The sequence below is a fragment of the Carcharhinus amblyrhynchos genome, chromosome 3 (genome assembly GCF_965287045.1).
Source record: "Carcharhinus amblyrhynchos chromosome 3, sCarAmb.v2.hapA, whole genome shotgun sequence".
NCBI lineage: Eukaryota > Metazoa > Chordata > Chondrichthyes > Carcharhiniformes > Carcharhinidae > Carcharhinus > Carcharhinus amblyrhynchos.
This window is the reverse complement of record NC_137326.1, coordinates 89,622,372-89,646,000: the sequence shown is the minus strand read 5'-3', so window position 1 is coordinate 89,646,000 and position 23,629 is coordinate 89,622,372. Positions and strand designations below refer to the sequence as shown.

Genomic DNA, 23,629 nt, shown 5'->3' with positions numbered 1-23,629 from the left:
TCACTACAACCTTGGAAGCATCTTCTTGGTTACTACATTTAGGTAGCCTACTCTGAAAATTTAATAATGTTATTATAGGAATGCAGTCCTTCACTGCCACTGAAAACACTTTGAAAATTTAGCAGGATTGGATCACATCACTTCTGAAAGAAAAAAAATACATGCAGTATCCAGAACATATCTGCCACATGCAGATCTTCTAATCAAATGCTAATGTGGTTGTATTTTTAAGATCAGCAGGTAGCAAACAATCTAAATGCACGACGATCATGGAACTAGAAAATACTCAGCAGGTATGGCACCTTCTGTGGAAAAACTGGATTAACATTCCATGTCAATAACCTCCTGTCAGAATACAACCTATCAAAATACTTTCAATCTGAAACATAACTTCTCTCTGTTGCCAGACCTGAGTGTTTCCAGCACTTCTATTTTTTAAAATGACCAGTATTTGCACTATTTTGCTGTTTAAAAATGATTAGCTTAGTTACTTTTACAGTCTTCTTCATTGGTGGTACCTAGCATTGTCCTTGTTGGTTTTCCTTTCATTTTGCTCATCACTGGTAGCATTTTTCTTTTTTAACAAGGTAGGATTTAATGTCACCAAGTCTAATTATTGGAAATTCAATATATTTTGCAAGGCATAGCATGGAGCTTAATGGAAACATGAAGCATTCTACACAAACATAACAGCTTTTGAAATATGTAGCACACTTGTGGACTTCATGACTGTATGACTCCCAGGTCAGAAGCTGAAGGGGTTTGAGCCCCACTCCAGATTGTCCCAGCAAGTGGAATCTAAATTAGATTTTATGGACAGTGTGTTCGGAAAAAAAGAGTAATCATTCATTCAGTAGTTGAATCCATGCCTCAGAAGGCAAGATACAAAGCTCTAACCCAGGCAGAACCAGTAAACAGAGACAGCAAGTGCTGGCTCTAAATACCAGACGACATCCAGTTGGTCCATTTGCTCACCACAGAGCTCAGCCCACCCCACCCCATGAAGGGGCTAGGTGGGCCCTTTATCATTAACTATAGGATCCAGCAGAAGGTACTCTGAGGATTAAAAGCCTTCTGCATTCTAACAGGAGACCACCTCAGCTAGACATCCCAAAGAAGTGACTCATGAATCTTATGATATTAGAGTTGAAAAATTTAATGCATTTCTTTCAGTGCTTGTATTGTTTTGTTGAGAAATGCATCAGGGCTGGTTAACTCAGGTTGATATACTTTGGTTTAACAAAGTAGTTCACCCTATGGAACTTATGCTGTTACAAATTCTCAACTTGTATGATTTTAAGGTTCCCATCTTCTCCCTTGTTATAACAACTTCACAGAACCCCATGCAACAACTTAAATATACAAAATAGTTACATAATAAACATATACTGGTGCTTTAACATGACTTGAAGACCAACAGTATTACCTGCAATGCAGTATGGGGGAGGGTTTGAAAACTGTATACAAACATCACACTCTACCACCTCTCCTGACACAATCAGAATAATGGTGGGTTCCAACAACTGAAATCTCTGTTGACCTTGGGCAGGAATTTTCTATCTCACCCGTGCGGGGTCGTAAAATCCCAAAGTGTTTTTGACTCCAGGCAATAAATGTGAAGGTGGTCCTAAAAAACCTTGCTCTAATGTGCTCTGTTGTGACATACAGGTGTTACAAAATGGGAAGGAGAAAATGCTGGACAATCTCAGCAGGTCTGGCAGCATCTATAAGGGGACAGCTTTTATTACAAAGTGTCCTCTTTACTGACTCCTTTTGTGCATACCACTGCTTAGGATCTAATTAACTATGGTAACAAGCAAATCAGAAAACAAGTCATGGGAAAATGCATTCATGATGGGGTTCACAATTGTAAAGGAATACTACAATGCTTGTGATACTACAAGTTACATTTTTTAAACAAAATTACCTGAATTCAAAATTGGCTCAGTTGTAGGAGACAGAGTGATGACAGAAGGCTGCTTGAGTGACTGGAAGCCAGTGTCCAGTGGCATATACCACAGGAATCTGTGTTGGGCTCCTATTGTTTGTCATTTATATAAATGACTGATGACTATGTGGGGGGTAGGATTAGTAAGTTTGCGGATGACAAAGATTGGACAGGTGATTAACAGTGAGATGAGTGTCTTGGGCTACAACGATATAGACGGAATGGTCAAATGGACAGATAGAATTTAACCCTGAAATGTGAGGGTGATACACTTTGGAAGCAGTAATTTGACAAAAAAGTACTCAGTGAATGGTAGGACACTAGGAAGTTCTGTGGAACAATAGACACAGATCTGTAAAAGTGGAAAGGCATGTTAGAAGGGTGGTGAAAAAGGCAAATGGGACACTTGTCTTTTTCAATCAAAGTGTGGATTACAAAAGCAAGGAAGTGGGGGGGGGTGGGGGGTGCGGGGTTGGACTGTGCTGCCAAGAAGCGTGGTAGAGCAGGTTACCTCAACATCCTTCAAAATTACAAATCTTTTATCTGGATGAGAATTTGGCACATCATAATATTCAGGACTATAGGCCAAATGCTAGCATATGGGATCATACATTAATGTCACCTCTTTTAATTGAAAATGTAGATGCGGTTTTCTTTATCCACTATTGCCAAGTTCAAGACACTAGATGACCTAAACCGCAGCATTACCATCTTGCTCCAGACCGAGTATAAGGAAGGAGCTCCTCTTTGGTCACAACTGTAATCACTGTTTATAATTCACTGACTGCTGCTCTTCTCTGAACAGCTTGAAATCTTTTTGATCCTACTGGTAATAACTTGCCCACAAATGTCAAAATCATAACAATGCCACCCCACCGGATCTGACTCACCTGCAATCGCTGCACTAATTGGCCAGATGATGCAAAGCCAAAAATGAATCAAGATTGGTCATATCTAACCCAGAACTGAGTTAGACAGGTTATTCATCAGAAGGGCAATGAATTGAGTCAACAGATGAAATGAAAATTTCTGTTGGTTATTTTTCAGTGAATCCCTTGAAACATTCTCACAACCCCATTCCCCATTTGAGAATCCCTGATGTAACACATTAATACTACAATGCAACATCAGGCCACACAGAATAATTTCAAAGTTTATTTTTCTCTAAAACAGGTTAGCCTGCACTCTAATTGATAACAGTGTAAGCAAGCCAATTTTCTGCCTGTTCCAATTTTTGTCTAGCTTTCAAAGTATGTGTATGATTACAAGGAATGCTTCAAGGGTAAACCAACTAATTTACAAAGGAAATCACAACTACATATTAATCCAGTCTACAATATTGCAAAATTTTAAACACAAAGTAGGAATCAGGTAATCATTTTCACATTTCCTTTTAGTGACTATTACCTTAGGTTTTAAATACAGCAATATTTTTTCATGCAACACTTGTGCTCTAAGGGAGAAGGCACAGTATTTCCTACTATGAGCCACCTTACCAAGAGGGTAAGCATTTTTTTCTTCTAAAACAAAACTGATAAATAGGCCAAATTTAGTGTACTGTATCTCTTCACGGAAACAACTACCTTCCAGAATCTTTTCTTTAAAAACTTGCATGGACTGCATGCAAGTCTCTTGGAACACACCAAACTCTTTTTAAAGTGGCTCAGATGGTTCATGGCTACTTGTCTATTTTTTAAAATGTCCTTCCTAAAAGTATGAAACATGTCAAGGTTGTTTTCACATTTGATTAATTCATTAATACATACTTCTATCAGTCCCCTTTTAGCAGAAAGTATGCACCAAAATTAGTCACAACTGATATATTTTAATCAGGAAAAATAACAGGAAAATAGGAAACAAATGTTTATAAACAGCATTTATCCCATAAGGTACTGTGCTATATTCCACACAGGAACAAACTAAAAATAGAGCTAAAATAAATCAGAAGCCGCCATCAATTAATAGACGCATGTGATTTGATTATCTTAGCCAACTTAATTTATCCAAGTTATGACTAATAAAGTTGGTGAACTCCACAACACTGTTGGTGTTTGAGGTTCCATATATTTAAATTATGGTATCGTTTCAAAGTTTAAGCAGCAGAGCTCGTACATGTTTTATTTTTTCCTCTGCAGAATTTTTGCATGTGAGCAGCTTGCTACCATTACATTTCTGTTAATTCATTACTGTATTCGTGATTTATATGAAAAGCAACCCACAGCATTTATTGATTTAACTGGTGCAATTTTTAAGTGAGGAACAATTCATAACTACAAATAAAGTACATAAGTAGCATAAACATTAAAAAAAATTAGAATGGCCAAGGTGGAAGTAAAACAAGCAAACAACATAGGCTGCAAGATTCAACCCAAATTGCCACAGATAAATTATACAATGCACTGCTGCTAAATCGGTTAAATTCTCCAGTGTATGTTAAATATTAATAAAAACAAACTCATTTTGGTGTTTTTCTGGATTTATTCATTAGCCACTTGAAGGCAATCAAGTTTGCATGCGTTCACATACAACATCACGCCCATACACTACTCTCTTCCACACATAACTCCATGACTAGGAGTTTATATTCATGAGTGAATACAGAGCCCAAGATTTCAAGTAATGAACCTGGCTCCACAGCACTGAGTCCAGACATTCATACAGTGGGTCCATTCACACAGTGCTTCATAGCAAGGCCTTGACTCGGTCTTCTGACTTGTCGATGTCCCTTTCTTGGTTTTATGAAGCTTGAAGTATCTTAACTGCTTCAATCTTCTAATTATTCTAGATAACTGAATTTGATCTTGGTTTAGTTACTTCGTAGACATTGACCTTTCTTTGACTTTTAGCCCCTTTCCTTAAACAACCTAAATTGCATTCACTGTGAAATTTTATAACATTTTACCACTCTCACGCGCACTCGCACCCACTCGCCAGCTTGACTTCATTTGGGCTTTTCTCGGACACCAAACGCAATCTGCAAAACAGCTCTCCGATTTAATGCAGCAGTGGATCCCACATGAGCCAAGCATGATCGATCAAACCTTCCTTTAGTGCTGCATTATTTGACTTGCTCCAGGAATTATGCCTTTCTAGAATTGGAAGCCTTCTGCTGGAACATTGGTTGATGAATTGAACCCAAATGTCCCACCCTGAATTGCTTCTGGAACCAGGGCAGGATCTTCATCAATCTTAAAAGAAAAAAAGGAAAAGAAAATATCAACCAAACCTATCAGTAAAAACCTCTTGCATTATTTCAATAGTTGGTGAAAGAAGACAATGGAACTACAAAAATGCAAAAGATTTAAACTGCAAAACAGAAATCACTAAGGGAATCAAGGGTTATAGGGATAAGGCAAGAAAATGAAGTTGAGGATTATATCAGATCATGATCTCATTGAATGGTGGTGCAGATACAATGGGCCGAATGACCTACTTCTGCTGCAATGTCGTATGGTCTATTTTGAACGATTGCATCGAGAACTCTCTGGGGAATATGGGAGCCACATGGCCTCACCAGAGTTAACCATGACAAATTTAATGACCGGTAAAGGAAAGATGGTGGAAAGGCTTAAAATAAATACATTTCCAGACATCATCTATTGCTGTGACATGTGGAAAGGTTTGGGGTATTGACATTCATTCTACTGGAGATGTACTAGTAGATTAGAAACAGTTTACTATTTAAAGTGACAAAGTCAATTTAGGCAACCACAGACCCACTAAGTCTTATTTCAGTTCCATGTAAAACAACAGGCTTGATTAGGTGGAATAAAACTTGATTATAGAATCTAGTACAAAGGGAGGCCCTGTGCCTGCTCTTTGGAAATACTATTCAATTAGTTTTATTCCCTTATTCTTAGCGTTAAACTCTGTAGTTATTTCCCCTTCAAATATTTGTCCAATTCCCTTTTGAAAGTTAATTTGTTTTCATAACTTCAGATAATGCATTCCACATCACAATAATTCACTGCATAAAAGAAAATTCCCTAATGTTGCCCATCACTAAATTTGTGTCCACAAGTTATTGCCCTTCTGCCAGTGGAAACTCTCTCATGGAAGGATGGTGGCAGAGCAGTTAGCACCTCAGAGGGCCAGGGACCTGGATTCGATTCCGGCCTTGGGTGACCGTATGGGAGTTTGCACGTTTTCCCCATGTCTGCGTGAGTTTCTGCAGATTCCAGTTTAATCCCACAATCCAAAAATTGTGTAGGTTAGGTGGATTAGCCATTGTAAATGCACAGAGTTATGGGGATTGGCTCTGGATATAATGCTCTTTCAAGCACAGAAACAATGGGGCAAATGGCCTCCTTCTGTACTGTAGGGATTCTATGGTTCTTATTCTATTAAAACTTTTGGATTATTTTGAACACTTCTATCAAACTTATTCTTTATTTTCTTGGGAGAACAACCTCAGCTTCCCCAAATTCTCTATACAACTGAAGCCCCTCAACTTTAGCATCACTCAACTAAATCTCTCCAAAAGCTTTGACTTCTTTCCTAAAATATAAAGTTTATAATTGTTCACAATTCTCCAGCCAAGGCCTAGCCAATGTTTATGACGGTTTAGTATAACTTTTTGAACTATATGCTTTTATTAATAAAACCAATGATTCCATGTGCTTTCCTAATAGGCTTCTCATTTATGTGCGACTGCCCACATCTCTGCTCTGCACCCTGTTTAAAATTGCGCCATTTAGTTTATATTGCCTGTCCTCTTTCTTCCCACCAAATACATCACTTTGCAGTTCTTTATATCAAAATGAATTTACAATGCATTTCATCAGAGAATGGAAATGACAGGGTTAGCTGCACAGAGGTGATCTTGAGCTTCATTAAGTGCTGGGAGGGATATTTCCAGATTCCAGCTAATCTTGGAGGCAGTAAAACAGACAGACAATCAGGTGATACTAATTTTACTGACTTTTTTTTAAAAAAGAAATTCCATTTAGGGTGAATATAAGATTCGTCAGTAAAGACATTTGCTTGATTTGAATGGAACATTAACAGACTACCACAGCAAACTGTTGACATGAAATCTTCAGTAAGATCTTGAGCAAGAAAGCCTGCAGACAAGCCACAGTGGAAAATTTGATGCTTTAAAAAAAGTTTGGTGATGTGGGGACCACACTCTTGGCCAGCATTCATTGCCCATCCTAAATTGCCCTTTAGAAGCTGCTGGTGAGCCACCTTCTTGAAGCACTGCAGTCTCTGACATTACTACACTGAAAATGCTCCTTAAACTTACATCATCTGTTGAGAAATACTGGTCAATGATCTCATATGCCAATTTATAGATGTCTTCATTTTCATGGTGTTGCAACTGTTCAATCTTTTCCAAACCTGAAGAGAATTGAGAGTAATAAGATGTACTTTTTCTTTAAATTCCAACAACCTGTAATTCTGAAACACTTTCAAAGGGACATGAAGCATTTTACAGGGTCAATTCGACATTCCCTGTGAAGAGCAGCACTCAAGGCTTTTAAGTTAGGAAATCACAGGCAATCACAAGCTGCACACGAGTTTTCAAAAGATTTTCTGCTAATGCTGCCTCCTGTGAGGCAGTATTAAATGGGGTATTACAGAATAATAGTTGCTAGCCATCATTCATTGCTAAAACTCTCACTACAGTTCCCAAAAGCACTTCACTAACTGGAAATCGTATACACATTAGTGAGCCAATCATGCGTGCACTGATTTGACCCACATTCATCAGACAGATGATGGACATATACCCAAAAACTTATGGTGAATGACCAGTGGATAATAATGACTGCTGGATGTCTATACCTTTGCTGCAAAGACACCTGAAATAAGGTAAGAAGATGATACAAGGCAACTGGGAGTCAGTTGCCAATGGCCATGATCTCTGGAGGCTGACTGCTTGGAGAGAGATTAGAAGAGGCAAAGAAAAATGGTTGGCTCAGCTGACCAAGAAGTGGGCTCAGGGAAAGAAGCCAATGAATCTCACCCTTAGCCCAATGTCTTCACTTGCAGCAAATGCAGGAAACACTACCATGCATTGGCGGGACTTCTGGTCAGATCAGGTGATAATCAAGGTGCAAACCCTGGATTGCAGCCTACTCCAGAGGCACAAGTACATTTTCTCAATTAACATTCCAGTGTTAAACTTGACTTTGGATAAAACTTCAAACTGAGGCCTTGTCTGCCCTCTCAAATGGGCATAAAAAAAATCAACAGCACTTTCTGAAGGGGAGAGCCTGGTGACCTAACTTTTAACCTCAAACAGTATTATCTAATCAAATACCTCATTGCTGTTTGTGAAAGCTAGCTTGGTAATTTACTGCCACTTTTCTTACATGGCAAGCACTCCCATCATAAATTTTACTGAAATACACTTGGATAACTTCTGAGGTTGTGAAAGACACTATACATGTTTTTTTTTGGCAGATCTCTAGAACCCATGATTCATTACTTCAAGTATCATGCAATTCATTGTTTTATTATAATCAGCCAATACTTTTGTTCACATCTGTTACTTCATACATCTCTGATCAGAAACAAATATCAAACATCAAAGTCCCAGCACTACTTCCAATAGGAGCTTGAACCAAAATAAATAAGCACAATTTTTAAGTTGACTGGGGTTCACATTACACTTCGTCCTTGGAACAGCACATTGTTATCCACTGCTTGTATAGTTTCTGAGGTGACGGTAATTAAATGGAAACTCTCCTTCAAAAATTTGGTCCTGACTCCAAATTGTCCTCTTCCTGCATCCATTCCGTCTCAGACTTTACGTCAACAGTATTAGCTAGGGTTCACTTTGACAAGCAGACAAAAAGTTTTAATTTAAATGTCACAGTACAAGAACTTAAGGGCAACAGCTAAATGGGTAGCAATACGTGGCATGGTGCTGCTGCTAAGTTCATTAAGTTCAGTAAAACTGTGGAAAGGCACCATGCTGGAGGTAACTCTACCCATGTCCTATTTTGAGAGTTACGTCTCAAAAAAATAACTAACCAAGTCCTATTTTGTTATTTTTCTTTGGAGTTTCCCCCACACCCAACCTCCTTTTAATTCATTTATGTGATTGGCACAGCACTGGCTAGGACAGCATTCAGTGCCCATCCTAACTGCATTTGAGAAGGTGACAGTTAGTTGCTTTTTTGAACTACTACAGTCCACATGGTGCAGGTACACTCATGCTCTTGCAGCCACAGTATTCATTTGGTTAGTCCAGTTCAGTTGCTGGTCAATGGAAGGTCATTGATGAAGCAGCAGAATATGAGTAGGCTTAAGACACTATCTTGAAAAGCTCCTGCAGTGACTCTTATTTCGTCTCTTTTGTCCATGTCTGAATCAAGGAGCTGGCCTCATTACAGGGATAAGCATTACAAGTTTTGTATGCCCACATACATAGTGACAATTATTCCCAGGCTGACTGATCTCATTGTCCTCTAATCACCATTTAACTTTTTCATCATCTGATTAGTTCTAACCAAAACTGGACACTTTCAAATCATTTGTATAATGCCTAGCCACATATGGATTGTCAAGAATAGCTTATTGATTATCAAGGATAAACCTTCCCATATATTTTGGTCAGAAGACTGGATGCGGAGGTATTGAACAAATTACTAACATACACGCTTTAATAAGGCACATTGAATCAATGTGACCCCACTGTGGGGACAGAACGTTTACTATGAAACTACCTATCCATCGTCAAATTAATATTGAAATACACAGAGATAGGGACACATACAGGATTAAGATTTTAAAACAGCATGGTTCATTTTGGAGACAATTGGCCTCTGTTGCCTTTGGAGGTATTCTTAATCAATCCAGGAAATCATCTACTCCCTACTACCAGTTTCCTTTCATACCCTAGCCACAGGATCTGTGTACTGTAAAAAGCTCTACATGGAAGAAAATATGGATAAAATGTCAGTCAAGACTGCAATCCAACTTCAAATGTAGTCAAGGGTCAAAATCATAAGTACTTTCACAGAGGATTAAATTATTTCATTCTTACCACCACATTCTTCAATCAGACTAGCTATTGTTTCTGCCTCATCATCTGCCATCTTGAGGATGTTACTTAATCCGTCCAATACCACTTGCACTACCTGAGAGTCTTTCACTGTAAGCAGGTTACAGAACGGAGGAACTACTTTTTGTTGGATCAGGTATGCAACCTAATAAAAATAAATGTCAGTACCACATCATATTTCTGCCTTTTACAAAACAGTAAAAAACATTTGAAAAACAATTTATACAAATTTCAAGTGAAATTTTGAACTAAAAGTTTACTCCAACAAGAGTTTAAATTAACTTAGCATAACCTCCTGACTATTTCAACAATTTTATCTGAATGTATGTAGTTTTACCCACCTGTTCTTTCCTGCCACTAATAGTTAGATTACTTATTGCCCAAGCAGCTTCTTTCTGAGTACCAAAATCACCCTAAAGGAAGAAAATGAAAACAAGCAAGCCAGAATTGAATTGACACAGTAATAAAGTAATGACACAGAGTAATGAAATAATGGTTTGCTATTCAGAATTTAGAGGGGCTTTTTTATATAACTGTTTGAACCCAAGAGCCCAAGTTCTTTTCTGATTTAAACCTGTAATGAATATACAAATAACTACATTTATAACAACATTCTCTCCTCAGGTTTTTACATATCTGTTGCAATTTCTTACAAACTTTGAACAGCTTTTAAAATATGGAAATGATTCTAACATTTCCCTTGTATACCGAATTAAAAGATTTGCATACATAATTCAATTTGAAATAAAACTTTATAGGGCACTTTACATTTTATACAATCATATTGAGACAAACAAAAAAAATCCCACGTAGCCTCCCACCTTATCCAAGAGATGTATAATCATAGGAACAAGGTTTGCATCAATCACTGCTTGTACTTGCTGCTGGTTTCCAGCTGTGATGTTGGATAGGAACCATACTGCCTCCTGCATAAAATCAGAAAACAGATTAGAAACTACAAGTGCATTATTTACAAATAATATTTGACTTAGACTTATTTTTGGGAGACATCTGGACTTCAAGTGCAAGTATTTAAATTATGTATATTAAGTGATTCACTATTAAAAGCATCTTTGTATAGAATACGCATGAGCTGCTGGAAGTGACTTCCACAGTGTACAATGCATATATTCGATCTTAGGAATATATTTATAAATGCCAATTCTTGTTGGATCAGTTCACAAGGTCATAACAATGCCATCATGTCAGAGAATTATGGCATACCCAAAATGGCAAATGGACAGTTTGAAGCTTTAATCATCAGCAAAAAATCACACTGTAAAGCCCCTCAGATGAAGAGCGATTGCCTTCAACCACAAATACAGTACTTCTGAACTCTTGTAAGATGCAGGAATTTCAAGGTACATGGCTTCAACTAAATATTTCAGAAAGTAAACCCATTTTAAATTCTATGTAAATGTTATTTTTAAAATAATTCTATCTTACCATTAACAAATAACCACATTAAAACATACTCCAGCCCTAACAGACACAAAGCCAATAATTCCATTTCATAATTTCCAATAGAATTGCTGTAAATGTTATCATTCTTGATCAGTAGGAACCTGGGAACAGTAAACTGTGTAGAATTCATAGGAAAGAGGGAGTTACCTTATTAATTTTCTCTTTAGGATGAGTCAGCAATCCTGGGAAATGAGAAAGAGCTTCGCAGTTCAGGACTACTTGCGTTTGCTCATCTGTGCCAGTTACAATATTTCCCACGGCTCGCAAAGCTGCAGTCTGGTCAAATGTCAGCATTTTGTTAAATATATATAAATAATTTACTTGCTTTATGATTTAAAAAAATGCACAAACTTAAACATACAAATTTCTCATTACCGAGCAGCTGAAAACAATTAAAAATAAACATTCTTTGAAGCTATTTTTTTTAAAAGATTAATTTCAACATATCCCTCATTTTTCAACATTTATTCAATAGTACCTGCAATTTAAAGTCAAAAATATATAGCTGATTTCACCCTCCAAAACACTGCATCAACACTGACTCAGATTAACAGTCGTGTCTCTTGACTTTTCAGACTGATGCCAATTCAGGCCAGGCATATAGTTTGTTTAACTTCTAATCTGCAAAATGCACTAAGTAGTGAGTTACAAATGTAAGGTTTAAACGAGATTATGTTGCAAGACTGTCTCTTTGATTTACCCTAACAGAGTAAAGTGATTTCTTCTGAATCCTGCTAACAAGCCCATGTTGCTTGGATGGTAAAGACTGGGGAGAGCAGGTTGTTCTCCGGAGCAGTGTACCTGGTGGCTGTGGTGAGTGTTGGATTTACTTTAAAATGCTTTTTGACTGCATTTCCGGTTTGCGGGGTTTCTGAGTACTTTTTACTTCCGTACCGGAAGTTAGGCGAGGGGCTAGTCGGGAAAGGAGAGCGGGGGGTATAAAAAGAAGGCAATAATAGACAGCGGGCAGCGTCGGGAGAGGGCAGCGGAGTGAGTGGGAGCTGAGTGAGAGGTATAAGGGCTTTGGCTCGCTGGGCTTAGGCAAGGTGAGTGCAGTTTCTACCTTTCCCGTGTTGCATTTCAGCGCATACAAATCCAAGTGAGATTGGGACATGACAGGGACTATGGGGAGGAGCATTAGCTGTGTTAGGTGCCACATGTGGGAGTTCTTGGAGGCATCACATCTCCCGAAGGTCCACATCTGTGTCAAGTGTTTAGAGCTGCAGCATTTGAGGGCCCAGGTCAGGCAACTGGAGGTGCGTTTACAGGATGCATTTCTGGTTAGGGAGAATGAGGAGTTAATGGCTAGGAACCATGAACAAGTGGAGGTCCCAGGGGCTGAGGAGCAGGATGGGTGGACAACTGTTAAGAGGAAGAAGAAGAACAGTCCTGGTCCAAAGACCACCCCAGTGGCCCCCCAAAAGGCATCGACAGGGGTACAAAAGGAAAGGCAGGAGGGCCAGAATGACTCAGAGGGAAGGAAGGGGGCTGGCAATGTGATAGTGGTGGGGGATGGGAGGGTCAAAGGAATTGACAGGAGGTTCTGTGGGCAAAAGCATGACTCCAGGATGGTAGTCTGCCTCCCTGGAGCAGGGGTACAGGACATATCGGAGAGGATAGAAGGAATTTTGAAAGGGGAGGGGACCCAGACAGAAGTAATAATACACGTAGGGGAGAGGGACGTAGGAAGGCAGAGTAGGGCAGATGTACGTAGGCAATTTAGGGAGTTGGGGTCCAAACTGAAGAGCAGGACCTCCAGGGTGGCATTCTCTGGGCTGCTGCCTAGTACCAGCAGGGCTAGAAATAACAAGATCATGCAGCTGAATGCACGGCAGAGGGGTTGGTGCAAGGTAGAGGGCTTTACTTTTGTAGACCACTGGGAAGTATTTGAGAGAATAGGGCAACTGTACAGGAGGGATGGGGAAAATTTGAATGGGAGGGGGACAAATGTCTTAGCAGGGAGGTTAGCTGGAGTGTTTAGGCAGGGTTTAAACTAATGGGGGGGGGGGGGGGGGGGTGGGGATGAGACTGATAACTCATTAGACACTGGGGTCGGAGTGAGTTGGGTGATAGGGTAGGTTTGGGTGAAAAGAAAATCATCATCGGGGGAAGGAGGTTCCAAGTGGGCCTGGTGGGTTGGACTGCATCTGTTTCAATGCGAGGAGTGTGACGGGTAAAACGGATGAGCTTAGGGCCTTGGTGTTTGTGAGGAATTTAGATGTGGTGGCAGTGACGGAGATGTGGTTAAAGGAAAGGCAGGACTGGCAGCTGAATGTCACACCTAAAACACTTATACCCAGGAACAGAGGAGGGTTGAAGAGAGGTGGTGGGGTGGCGCTGTTAGTAAAGGAGCACATCACAGTGCAGAGGGAGGATAATATGGAGGAGTTAGGGATTGAGTCACTGTGGGTGGAGTTGAGGAATAAAAAAGGAGAGCTTACAATGCTAGGGGTATACTATAGGCCACCCAACAGCCCGAGGTCAGTGGAGGAAGGTATTTGCAGAGGCATTTTAGATAGGCACAGAAAGAATAAGGTGGTTGCAGTGGGTGACTTTAATCTTCCTGGAGTGGAGTGGAAGGTGCCTAGAGCTGGAGGTACGGATGGGGAGGAGTTTGTAAAATGTGTGTTGGAAGGGTCCTTGGAGCAGTATGTAACTAGAGGGCTATACTAGATTTAGTGTTGGGTAATGAGCCGGGGCAGGTGGTTGAGGTAGGCGAACATGTGGCTAACAGTGACGACAAGTCTGTCTACTTTAGGATAAAAATGGAAAGGGATTTGTGCCGTCCGAAGGGGAGGGTGCTGAACTGGGGGAAGGCGAGCTATAGCCGGATTAGGAGGGAGCTGAAGGACACTGATTGGGAGGGGCTGTTAGCTGGCAAGTCCACAGTTGGTAAGTGGGAGGCTTTCAAGGGCAAACTGATAATGTTGTAGGAAAGGTATGTGCCGGCAAAGAGAAAGGATGGGAAAGGCAGGATTAGAGAGCCGTGGATTACAGGGGGTATTGAAGACTTGGTCAGGAAGAAGAGAGGCATATGTTAGGTCGAAACAACTGGGAACGGAGAGAGTGCAGGAGGAATATAGAGAGAGTAGGAGGGAGCTTAAAAGGGGAGTTAGAAGGGCGAAAAGAGGGCATGAAATGGCTTTGGCTGATAGGATTAAGGAAAATCCAAAGGCATCTTACTCTTACGTTAGGAGCAAGAGAGTGGTTAGAGGGAAAATTGGTCCTCTTAGGGACAAAGGAGGGGATCTATGAATCGAGTCTGAGGGAATGGGGGGGGATTCTGAATGAATACTTTGCGTCGGTATTCATGAAGGAGAGGGGTTTGGTGTCATGTAATGTCTTGGAGGAGCTGTAGATCATTTGAAGGAAATATCCATTACAAGGGAGGAAGTGCTAGGGTTTTTAGGTAGCATAAAAATAGATAAAGCTCCAGGGCCTGATGGCATTTATCCCAGGCTGCTTAGGGAGGTGAAAGATGAAATTGCTAGGTCTCTGATGCAAATCTTTGTCTCTTCTTTGGACACAGGTGAGGTCCCAGAGGACTAGAGGGAAGCTAATGTGGTACCGCTGTTTATAAAGGGTAGTAGGGATAACCCTGGTAATTATTGACCAGTGAGTTTGACATCGGTGGTAGGAAAATTATTGGAAAAAATTCTTAGGGATAGGATGTATAAGCATTTGGAGCATTGCGATCTGATTAGGGATATGCAACATGGCTTTGTTCAGGGGAGGTCTTGCCTTACGAATCTGGTAGAATTTTTTGACGAGGTGACAAAAATGGTTGACGATGGGCAAGCCGTTGATGTCATCTATATGGATTTCAGTAAGGTGTTTGACAAAGTCCCTCACAGTAAGCTGGTAGAAAAGGTTAAGGCACATGGGATACAAGGACAGGTAGCTAGATGGATTGAAAACTGGCTGGGCAATAGGAGACAGAGTAGTAGTGGAAGGGTCCTTTTCTGGCTGGAGGTCAGTCACCAGTGGTGTGCCGCAGGGCTCAGTACTGGGACCTCTCCTCTTTCTAATATATATAAACGACTAGGAAGAGGGCGTACGTGGTGTGATCAGCAAGTTTGTAGATGACGCCAAGATGGCAGGATTGGCAGATACTGAGAAAGATTGTCAGGTGACACAGCAGGATATAGATAGGTTGGTATATTGGGCAGATAGATGGCAGATGGAATTTAATCCTGACAAATGCAAGGTGATGCATTTTGGAAGGAATAATGCAGGGAGGAGTTACATGATAAAAAGGTAGACCGATTAAGAGTATAGAAATACAGAGGGACCTGGGAGTGCAGGTGCACAAGTCTCTGAAGGTGTCAACACAGGTACAGAAGGTTGTGAAGAAAGCTTACGGAATGCTAGCCTTTATAGGAAGGGGTATAGAGTATAAGAGCTGTCGTCTAATGCTTCAGTTGTACAGAACATTGGTTAGACCGCACTTGGAGTACTGCGTCCAGTTCTGGTCACCTTACTACCGGAAGGACGTGGAGACCCTGGAGAGAGTGCAGAGGAGGTTTACCAGGATGCTGCCTGGTATGGAAGGACTGAGTTACGAGGAAAGATTGGAAAAACTGGGGCTCTTTGCCTTAGAAAGACGGAGATTAAGGGCGGAATCTGATAGAGGTGCATAAAATAATGAAGGGAATAGATAGAGTCAACAGTGGCAGGCTTTTCCCTAGACTGGGGACAACTATTACGAGAGGTCACGATCTAAGGGTGAGGGGGGAGAAGTATAATTTGGATACTAGAGGAAGGTTTTTCACGCAGAGGGTCGTGGGGGTATGGAACACGCTACCAAGTAAGGTGGTGAAGGCAGGCACGTTGGACTTGTTTAAGGTTTACTTAGACAGACATGAGGTGAAACAGGGATGGAGGGTTATAGTAGACGGTATTAGAAAGGGTCAGAGCCTCGGGACGACACTGGAAATGTATTATTACATGTTAACGTTTTTGTCTCTTTTAATCCACAGGTGTCAGTCCACCTTGTTGTCAAACGAGGGGCATGCACACGGTGGGTCGTGCGTGGGCTGCTCTTCAAGAGTGGCCTAGTACTTCGTGTCGTTGTGTGTGCTTAATCCTGGACCAGCAGACGGGCACCACAACAGCTCAGTGACTATCACTGCTAGCTGTGCAGATAACATGGATTGGGCCTGTGTCTGTGGGAGTTTGCGCATTCTCCCTGTGGTTGCATGGGTTTCCTCCGGGTGCTCCGGTTTCCTCCCACACCCCAAAGATGTGCTCTTAGGCTGATTGGTGTACCAAATTGACCCTACACTATTCTCCCCTGAATCTGGCTACATTAGGGGTACCATTCACATACACACGGGGCAGGGTAGGTGTAGGAAAAGGCTTTGTTGAAATGGCAGCGTGGGCTCGTTGGGCCTGTTTCCCGTGCTGGGTTGTTCTTTGTTCTTTAAGAATGTACAAGGTGTTCATGCCTGTATACAATGGCAAACGCATCTGTGCAGATGGTGGGTAGTCTGTCAGTCTCCAAAGTCCAAGAAAGGTGTTAGGAATGTAAGTATAGCTAATCAGCACTTAGGCCTGCATACAAATCCTATGATTCACACTGCCATGGAGGTGAGCTTTGAATGAGGGCGAGTCTATTGGAAGCCTTTGTCAACCTGCAGGATATTTTCTTAAACTATCAAAACTGTCGTAACTATAGGAGGGAAAATTAAAGTCACATTAAGTTAGTGAGGAAGCGTTTTTGTAGTTTAGAGTACAAGTTACCTCTGATTTGGTGTTTGGTTAATATTGTTTTTAGCTTGCTTGTTACAGCAAAAGTGTTAAACATGAAAACTTATTGTGCAATTCCAATAATTTGGCTACTGGGAATTCAAATTTCTGAAAAGTTATCACTCTCTACAGGAATCATAACAACCACATCGCTTTTACTGAGGTGAAGTCACATTCAAGTTTCACCAAAAACTTATTAGCATAAGCCCAAACATAAAATCTTCCATAAATCAATGCAATCAAACAGTGCAATCGATTCATGGCTGTAACGTGGCATTTTTTGCTGACGTTGAGTGAGATTGCCACAAATGAGTCATTCAACTGACTGATTTAATGTTCTCAGATTTGTTTTTCCCCCATTGGTTTCAGCTGACTGCTCTGATTTGATCTGGTACGCAAGACCTGTGACCAGTTGATAAATAACAGCATCACAAAAACATGAAAGAAAATTTCTTTACAAGTAAGATTTGATTTACAACCAAATGTTCAGAGAGAAACAATTTTAGCTCGGCTGACTGAATCCATACCTGAACTTTGACCTCCTGATGGCTGAGAAGGGGCACCAAATGAGGAACAATCCCTGAATCTATAACCATCTGAATCTGTTCATTTCCAGCATCTGTTAGGTAGGACAGGGCCCAAACAGTGTCGACTAAAATCTGAAGTTCACAACAACAAACATTTAGTATGAGTAATATGGAAGTCACAATTAGCCCTTTAATTCTGCAGGGTATAGAAAATGAACTGAATGACACGAGGCTAGTAAATTACTCAACAGCACAAGTAGTGCTAGTAGTGCTTTGTTCCCTATACAGCAGATAGCGAATGCGTTGCCAATTCAATAAAAAGGACAAGGAAAATATACTATCTACTGTGGGAAGCGGGGGCGCGTGTGTGTGTGTGTGTGTCCTGAGATGGGGGAGAAAGAGACAAAGGAAAATGTTCCGGTGGGGAGGGCGAATGTTCCAAGAAAGGGGAGGATGTTCTGTTCCGCGAGGAAGCCATGTTATTTTTGTCTTTATTCCACAGGTGGAGGTCCACCTCGTGTCAAGCGAGGGGCATGCACACGGCGGGTCGTGCATGGGTTGCTCTTGGAAGTCCAGGAGTGGCCTAGTACTTCATGTCGGTGTGTGTGCTTGATCCTGGACCGATAGACGGGCTCCACAACAGCTCAGTGACTAGCACTGCTAGCTGTGCAGATACATGGATTTGGGCCTGTGTCTGTGGGAGTTTGCGCATTCTCCCTGTGGTTGCGTGGGTTTCCTCCGGGCGCTCCGGTTTCCTCCCACACCCCAAAGATGTGCTCTTAGGCTAATCGGTTTCCACTAAATTGACACTATTTCTTCCCTGAATCTGACTGAGTAGGGTCCCATTCGTAGACATGCAGGGTAGAATAGGTGTAGGGCGATGCGGCGGCGCGGGCTCGTTGGGCCGAAGGGCCTGTTTCCCGTGCTGGGTTGTTCTTTGTAACCGTTTCCTCTTAATCCACACTATTTTGTTAATTTTATGTTTAGTAAAATATTACGTTTTGGCTATTGCAGATGCTCAACTGACTGGCCTATTAACTGGGCTAGCTTTGACTCCCTTTTAATTCCATTTTCTTTACAGTAACTTATTGTACACAGATTTACTGTGAGAAATATCACAAGTGGCCCATAGTTGTATACAGATTTAAGTGCTTGATGGTCATAAAGATTCTTCAAGCGTTTGGTGAGCATGTATAGTATACAATTAGACACATACCAAATACAGCTAGTTAATATGCTTATCTGAGAGACTGCAGAACAGACTACTGCCAGCATTTTATTATATTTCTGTGCATATATTTTACTATTTAAAAAGGCATGAAGCTTTCACAAATTGTAATTCATATGCAAAAGTACTTAAAATGAAGTATGGGGTCTGAATTTAACTATCACCCAATAAAGATTGTTTCCTTCTGGATTGTGCCCAATTGACACTAACAAGGACAAGCCAAATTGCACATCATTGTTGCTCATCAGTTACAATTTATCTTCTCATCTGTAAAATGATACATATCTATTAGAATGTGCTATCCCAATGGTGCTTAAAAACAGCATTACCTAAACAGTGCAAAGCTCTAAAATTTTGGCCTCCCAAGTAACAACTTGGATTTTGTATTGTGCAATTACTGTAAGGAAAGGTGCTTTAGAGCAAAAGAAAGATTTAGAGAGGACACTGAAGGCACACAAAAGCATATCAGGAGACTACAAAGATGGGGACAAAAGCAAAAATGTGGAAGGTTTCAGAGACAAAATGCTAATGTGGTTTAAAGACAGATGAAAACTGCCACAAAAGATGGACGAATGTGGGGCCACGAGTAAATGCACTTTTCAGCTGGAATTTTCTGGCCATTTACGCCAGTGGGATTCTCTGGTCCCACTGCAATGAACAGAGAGAGATTTGGCTGAGCACCAAATTCTATATCCTCTCTCATAGTGGCAGTAGCGGGTTGTGAATGGCTGGAAAATTCTGGCCTTCGTCTTTCAAACAAAAAAGTTAACTTGTAGAAATTATGCCACACTAGTATGGTGATAGTTTCTGCATGCGCTGAATCCATGTTACTTACATTAACATCTGTGTGGTGGATGAGCACACATAAGGCTGGGAGAATCTAGGAAAAAAAAGGTTATTCATATTAGTATCAATTTGGCTTTCAAATGATTCAGCTAAAATTTACTTTAAATTGTGATACAAATTGAAAAATCTCAAACTAATTACCTCCTGAATTGTTTCCATTGGTGGGGGAGGGTCTTTATGACGGCAGAGATTAACCATCACCCATGTGACGTTTCGAAGAAAGGTAATAGGAATTGATGGACTAATGAAAGAAAGTAGGGGCTTCACAACTCCCAGACTAATTACATAATCTCTGCATTGAGGGCCATCCCCTATTTGTAACAATGGAGGGGAAAAGTGATCATTTTAGTTTAATCAAACAAAGCACATTATACAAAATATCAATTCACGTGAAAAAGTGATACCCTATGCCATAAAAGCTAATAGATTGCACATTTCACATCTGAAGAATAGATGAAAATACATTTTGATGAATAGTCAGTTGTTTTGGTCAGCAAATACAACAGTCAATTTACAGAGTAAATTCTCACAAACAATGAAATAAATAACCAGTTGCTTTGAGGAAGAATGTTGGCTCGGTTAACTGGAGAACACTCAGCTTTTTCTCAATACAAAGCAGTGTTCTTTTACAACCACCCTAACTGGTGGAGACCACCTTATTTAAAAACTATTAGCAACAGTTGCTAACCAGCTTAAAATACTAACCTAATGGTTAGTATTTTACTATTTTTTGATTCAACGTCTCACATACAATAAATTATACATTTCTTTCGAGTACTTTATGAAATATATATTGCCTTTTAAATTCAAATTTAATCCACCTCTTTCAACTGATTAAACATTTTACATCCAATATCTGCTAGATTATGTCTCGAGGTAAAAGCTAATAGTTTAACAAATTAAAGCAATAATTATAATAAAGACAAGCAAATAACTTGCTGCTTTGTAATCATTTCTAAAAAACAGGCCCTTTGATTTCCATTACAATACTATATTAGATATTCATGATGTCAAAATAAGTTGCAGCATCTGTTTCGGTCTATGCTATATGCCTAGAGTGATCTGAACACTTACTGCACACTGTAACACCTTCATTAGCCAAACAAAATGAAAATAGTGACCTGAATCTACAATATTAAATCACTAAAACCCCACATATTGTTCAGAACACTCTGGATGTGTTTCAAGTGAATTAAGCATTTTTAAAGTTGAAGCGCCTATAAAATAGTCAACAAATTAAATCTGCAATCTCCTAACAGAAATGGATCCCAACCAAGTAAGAGAGAAGCAAGTTTTGTAAGTAGAGATCCAAGGAAAGCTTCATTAAGCAGGAATAAATGTGGGTTAAAAGTTTTAAAGATGGGACAGTGGTGAGGCAGGAGGCGAGTAGTAAGCCAGAATCAGATGAATCGAGTTGTCAGAATTTTTCACAGGGCAATAGTGCCTGACAGGATTAAGGTAAGCAAAGGTTGTGATTGTGATTGGGCTCATAGATAAGGGTGCAAAATTTAAGTTTAAATGCATTGGAAATGGGAGGTGAAGGAGACAATGGATAAACGAGAAAGAGCAGAGGACATAAATCACACTTTTGGACAAAGTATAATTCGTGGGGGAAGGAGGACAAAGGGCAAACAAGATGTGCATTGGGAGGAGATAGACCATTGCTCGACTATTAATCAAGAAAATTAAGTTTTCTTAACTTTTAAGTTTCATTGGTTTGGTTCTGGGCACCCAGGTTCAAATCCCATCAAAGCAGTTGGAGGAATTTGAATTCAATAAAAAAAACTGGAATTAAGAATCTATTGATGACCATGAAATTGTTGGAAAAACCCATCTCGTTCACTAATGTCATTTAGGGAAGGAAATCTGCCATCCTTACCTGGTTTGGCCTATATTTGACAGCAACGTGGTTGACTCTCAACTGCCCTCTTAAGGGCTACTAGGGATGAGCAATAAATGCTAGCCAGCCAGCAACACCAATATCCCATGAATGAATAAAGAATAAACAGTCAGAAGTAGAAAGTGCGAAGAGGTAACAAGGGGTTTTAGTAATTTGAGTGGTGAGTTGGAGCAGCAATATTGCAAGCAATTTTATAATGGATAGATTATATGGTTTAAAATTTATCAAATGGTACACCAGAATGTAAACAATTTGGATCAGTTTGAGAAAACAAGACAGGAAAGGAAAATAGAATTAGTAATAAGAATGGTGCTTGTGACAGGGGCCAAAGGTGATAGCTTCAGACTGTCCAATGGTGAGCTATAACTGATGAAGGATTTGATGTCAAACAACATGCAGACAGTTGAACATTAAAGGGAACTGCTGGAGAGATAAAGTTGGTATTGTTGGCTGTGAGAACTGGCCAAAATTTGAGTTTCAATCTCAAACAACTCTTAAGATTTAGCTCCTTAAAGACACCCAGATTCAAGATCTCCCACATAATATGAAGGGTTTGATTTTTAACAAGCAATCTAACCATAAAGTTGCTGTTCCCAATTTTCACATGCGGTTGATCCATAACACCAATTTTACATTACAAGGTATAAATTGAAATCTACCCCAATAACTGCAAAATAAAAATCCAAAACTTTTAATCATAATGACAGAACATACCTATGATGTTGCCTAAAGCCCAAACTGCCTGTTCACACACATTCTGATGTGGAGAGTGCAGCAGTCTTAAAAATAGGGGAACAGCATCTAAGAGGAAGAACAATGAAAAAAATTATACTGCAGTAAAAGGGAGGACAACTAGATTCTTTCATCAGGGTTTCCTTTTACTTTGTTTCAAATATTATAACTTTTGAGATTTTAGAATCAGCAGTAATAAAGAAAATGTCCAATTAGAACCAAAGATGGGGTTTACAAAACTAATTTTAAAATAAACTACAAATTAGTCACATGCAAAATTTTATTCAAAACATACTAACAAATCTTCTGCTGACCTAAAAGGATTCCATTAGTAAAATGCCACAACTCTGATGAAACTGAAATTCAAATTAGTTTTCAAATTGAACTGTAAGCTTTAGAGAATTATTAATTTAAATGCTTTGCAATTATACTTAAAAGGGCTTACTCCTGTAATTGAGTAAAGGATCTCGGTATCTAAGAACAAAGCAGCACTCACTTGATTTAACCACAGCCTGCGTTTGCTCCGAAGTGCCAGAGGCGATGTTTGTTAAAGCCCATGCTGCTTCAAATTGTAATGAAGGACTATAAACAAAATACATCAAATTAAAAAGTCTGTAGGCCATCCTGCATTGCACCATGAAATGCAGTTTTCAGAACCATTTGAAGCCAAGAAAGTTTATTTTAAATCAAAATGCCACTGCTTGCCACTTACTTGTCATCTCGTTCTAGACAATGCACAAGAATCGGTAAAATGCCAGAGTTTATTAAGTCATCTATCGGTGGATTGCGATCACTGGACAACAACTTTCTGTTGAAAGGAATAGACAGCAAAAGATATCTTGAAAGTTGGGAAAGTTTTTAACTTCAACAATTTTTCATTATGCAGCTCCTTTAGGTGCAGTAAACATCCCATACCACTTCACAGAAGCATTAAACAGAAAGTAGCCAAATAGAGACATTAGGTAACCAAAAACTTGGTAAAAGACGTAAGCTTAAAAAGGCATTTTAAAATGGGAGAAAATGATAGAGGGATGAAAAGATTTAGGAGGTCGAGGGATGGGAAGATTTAGGGAAGGAGTTCCAGAGATTGGAGCTGAGGCACAAGTGCATTTGATGGAGCAATGAAAATTCAGAGCACACAAAAGAGGCTAGGCCAGGAAGGGAAGCATAGATATCTCAGGAGTTGCAAGTATGGAGGAAGTTAGAGATGGGAAGGATTTGA

General features: G+C 39.9%; 1 protein-coding gene across 1 annotated transcript in view; it reads right to left on the bottom strand.

Annotated features, from left to right (window-relative positions):
- Window positions 1–3,075: 3,075 nt before the first annotated feature.
- kpna4 (karyopherin alpha 4 (importin alpha 3)) overlaps window positions 3,076–23,629 on the bottom strand; it is a 34,381-nt gene continuing 13,827 nt past the window's right edge. Inside the window, exons 6-17 of the mRNA XM_080185479.1 lie at window positions 23,120–23,215; window positions 22,904–22,989; window positions 22,390–22,476; window positions 19,917–20,086; window positions 19,765–19,809; window positions 17,702–17,833; window positions 11,574–11,702; window positions 10,784–10,888; window positions 10,304–10,375; window positions 9,945–10,107; window positions 7,194–7,288; window positions 3,076–5,136 (exon numbers count right to left, since the gene is read on the bottom strand). Of these exons, the coding sequence (XP_080041605.1) occupies window positions 5,038–5,136; window positions 7,194–7,288; window positions 9,945–10,107; window positions 10,304–10,375; window positions 10,784–10,888; window positions 11,574–11,702; window positions 17,702–17,833; window positions 19,765–19,809; window positions 19,917–20,086; window positions 22,390–22,476; window positions 22,904–22,989; window positions 23,120–23,215 (1,279 nt within the window). The 3' untranslated portion in view covers window positions 3,076–5,037. The remainder of the gene's footprint in view (window positions 5,137–7,193; window positions 7,289–9,944; window positions 10,108–10,303; window positions 10,376–10,783; window positions 10,889–11,573; window positions 11,703–17,701; window positions 17,834–19,764; window positions 19,810–19,916; window positions 20,087–22,389; window positions 22,477–22,903; window positions 22,990–23,119; window positions 23,216–23,629) is intronic.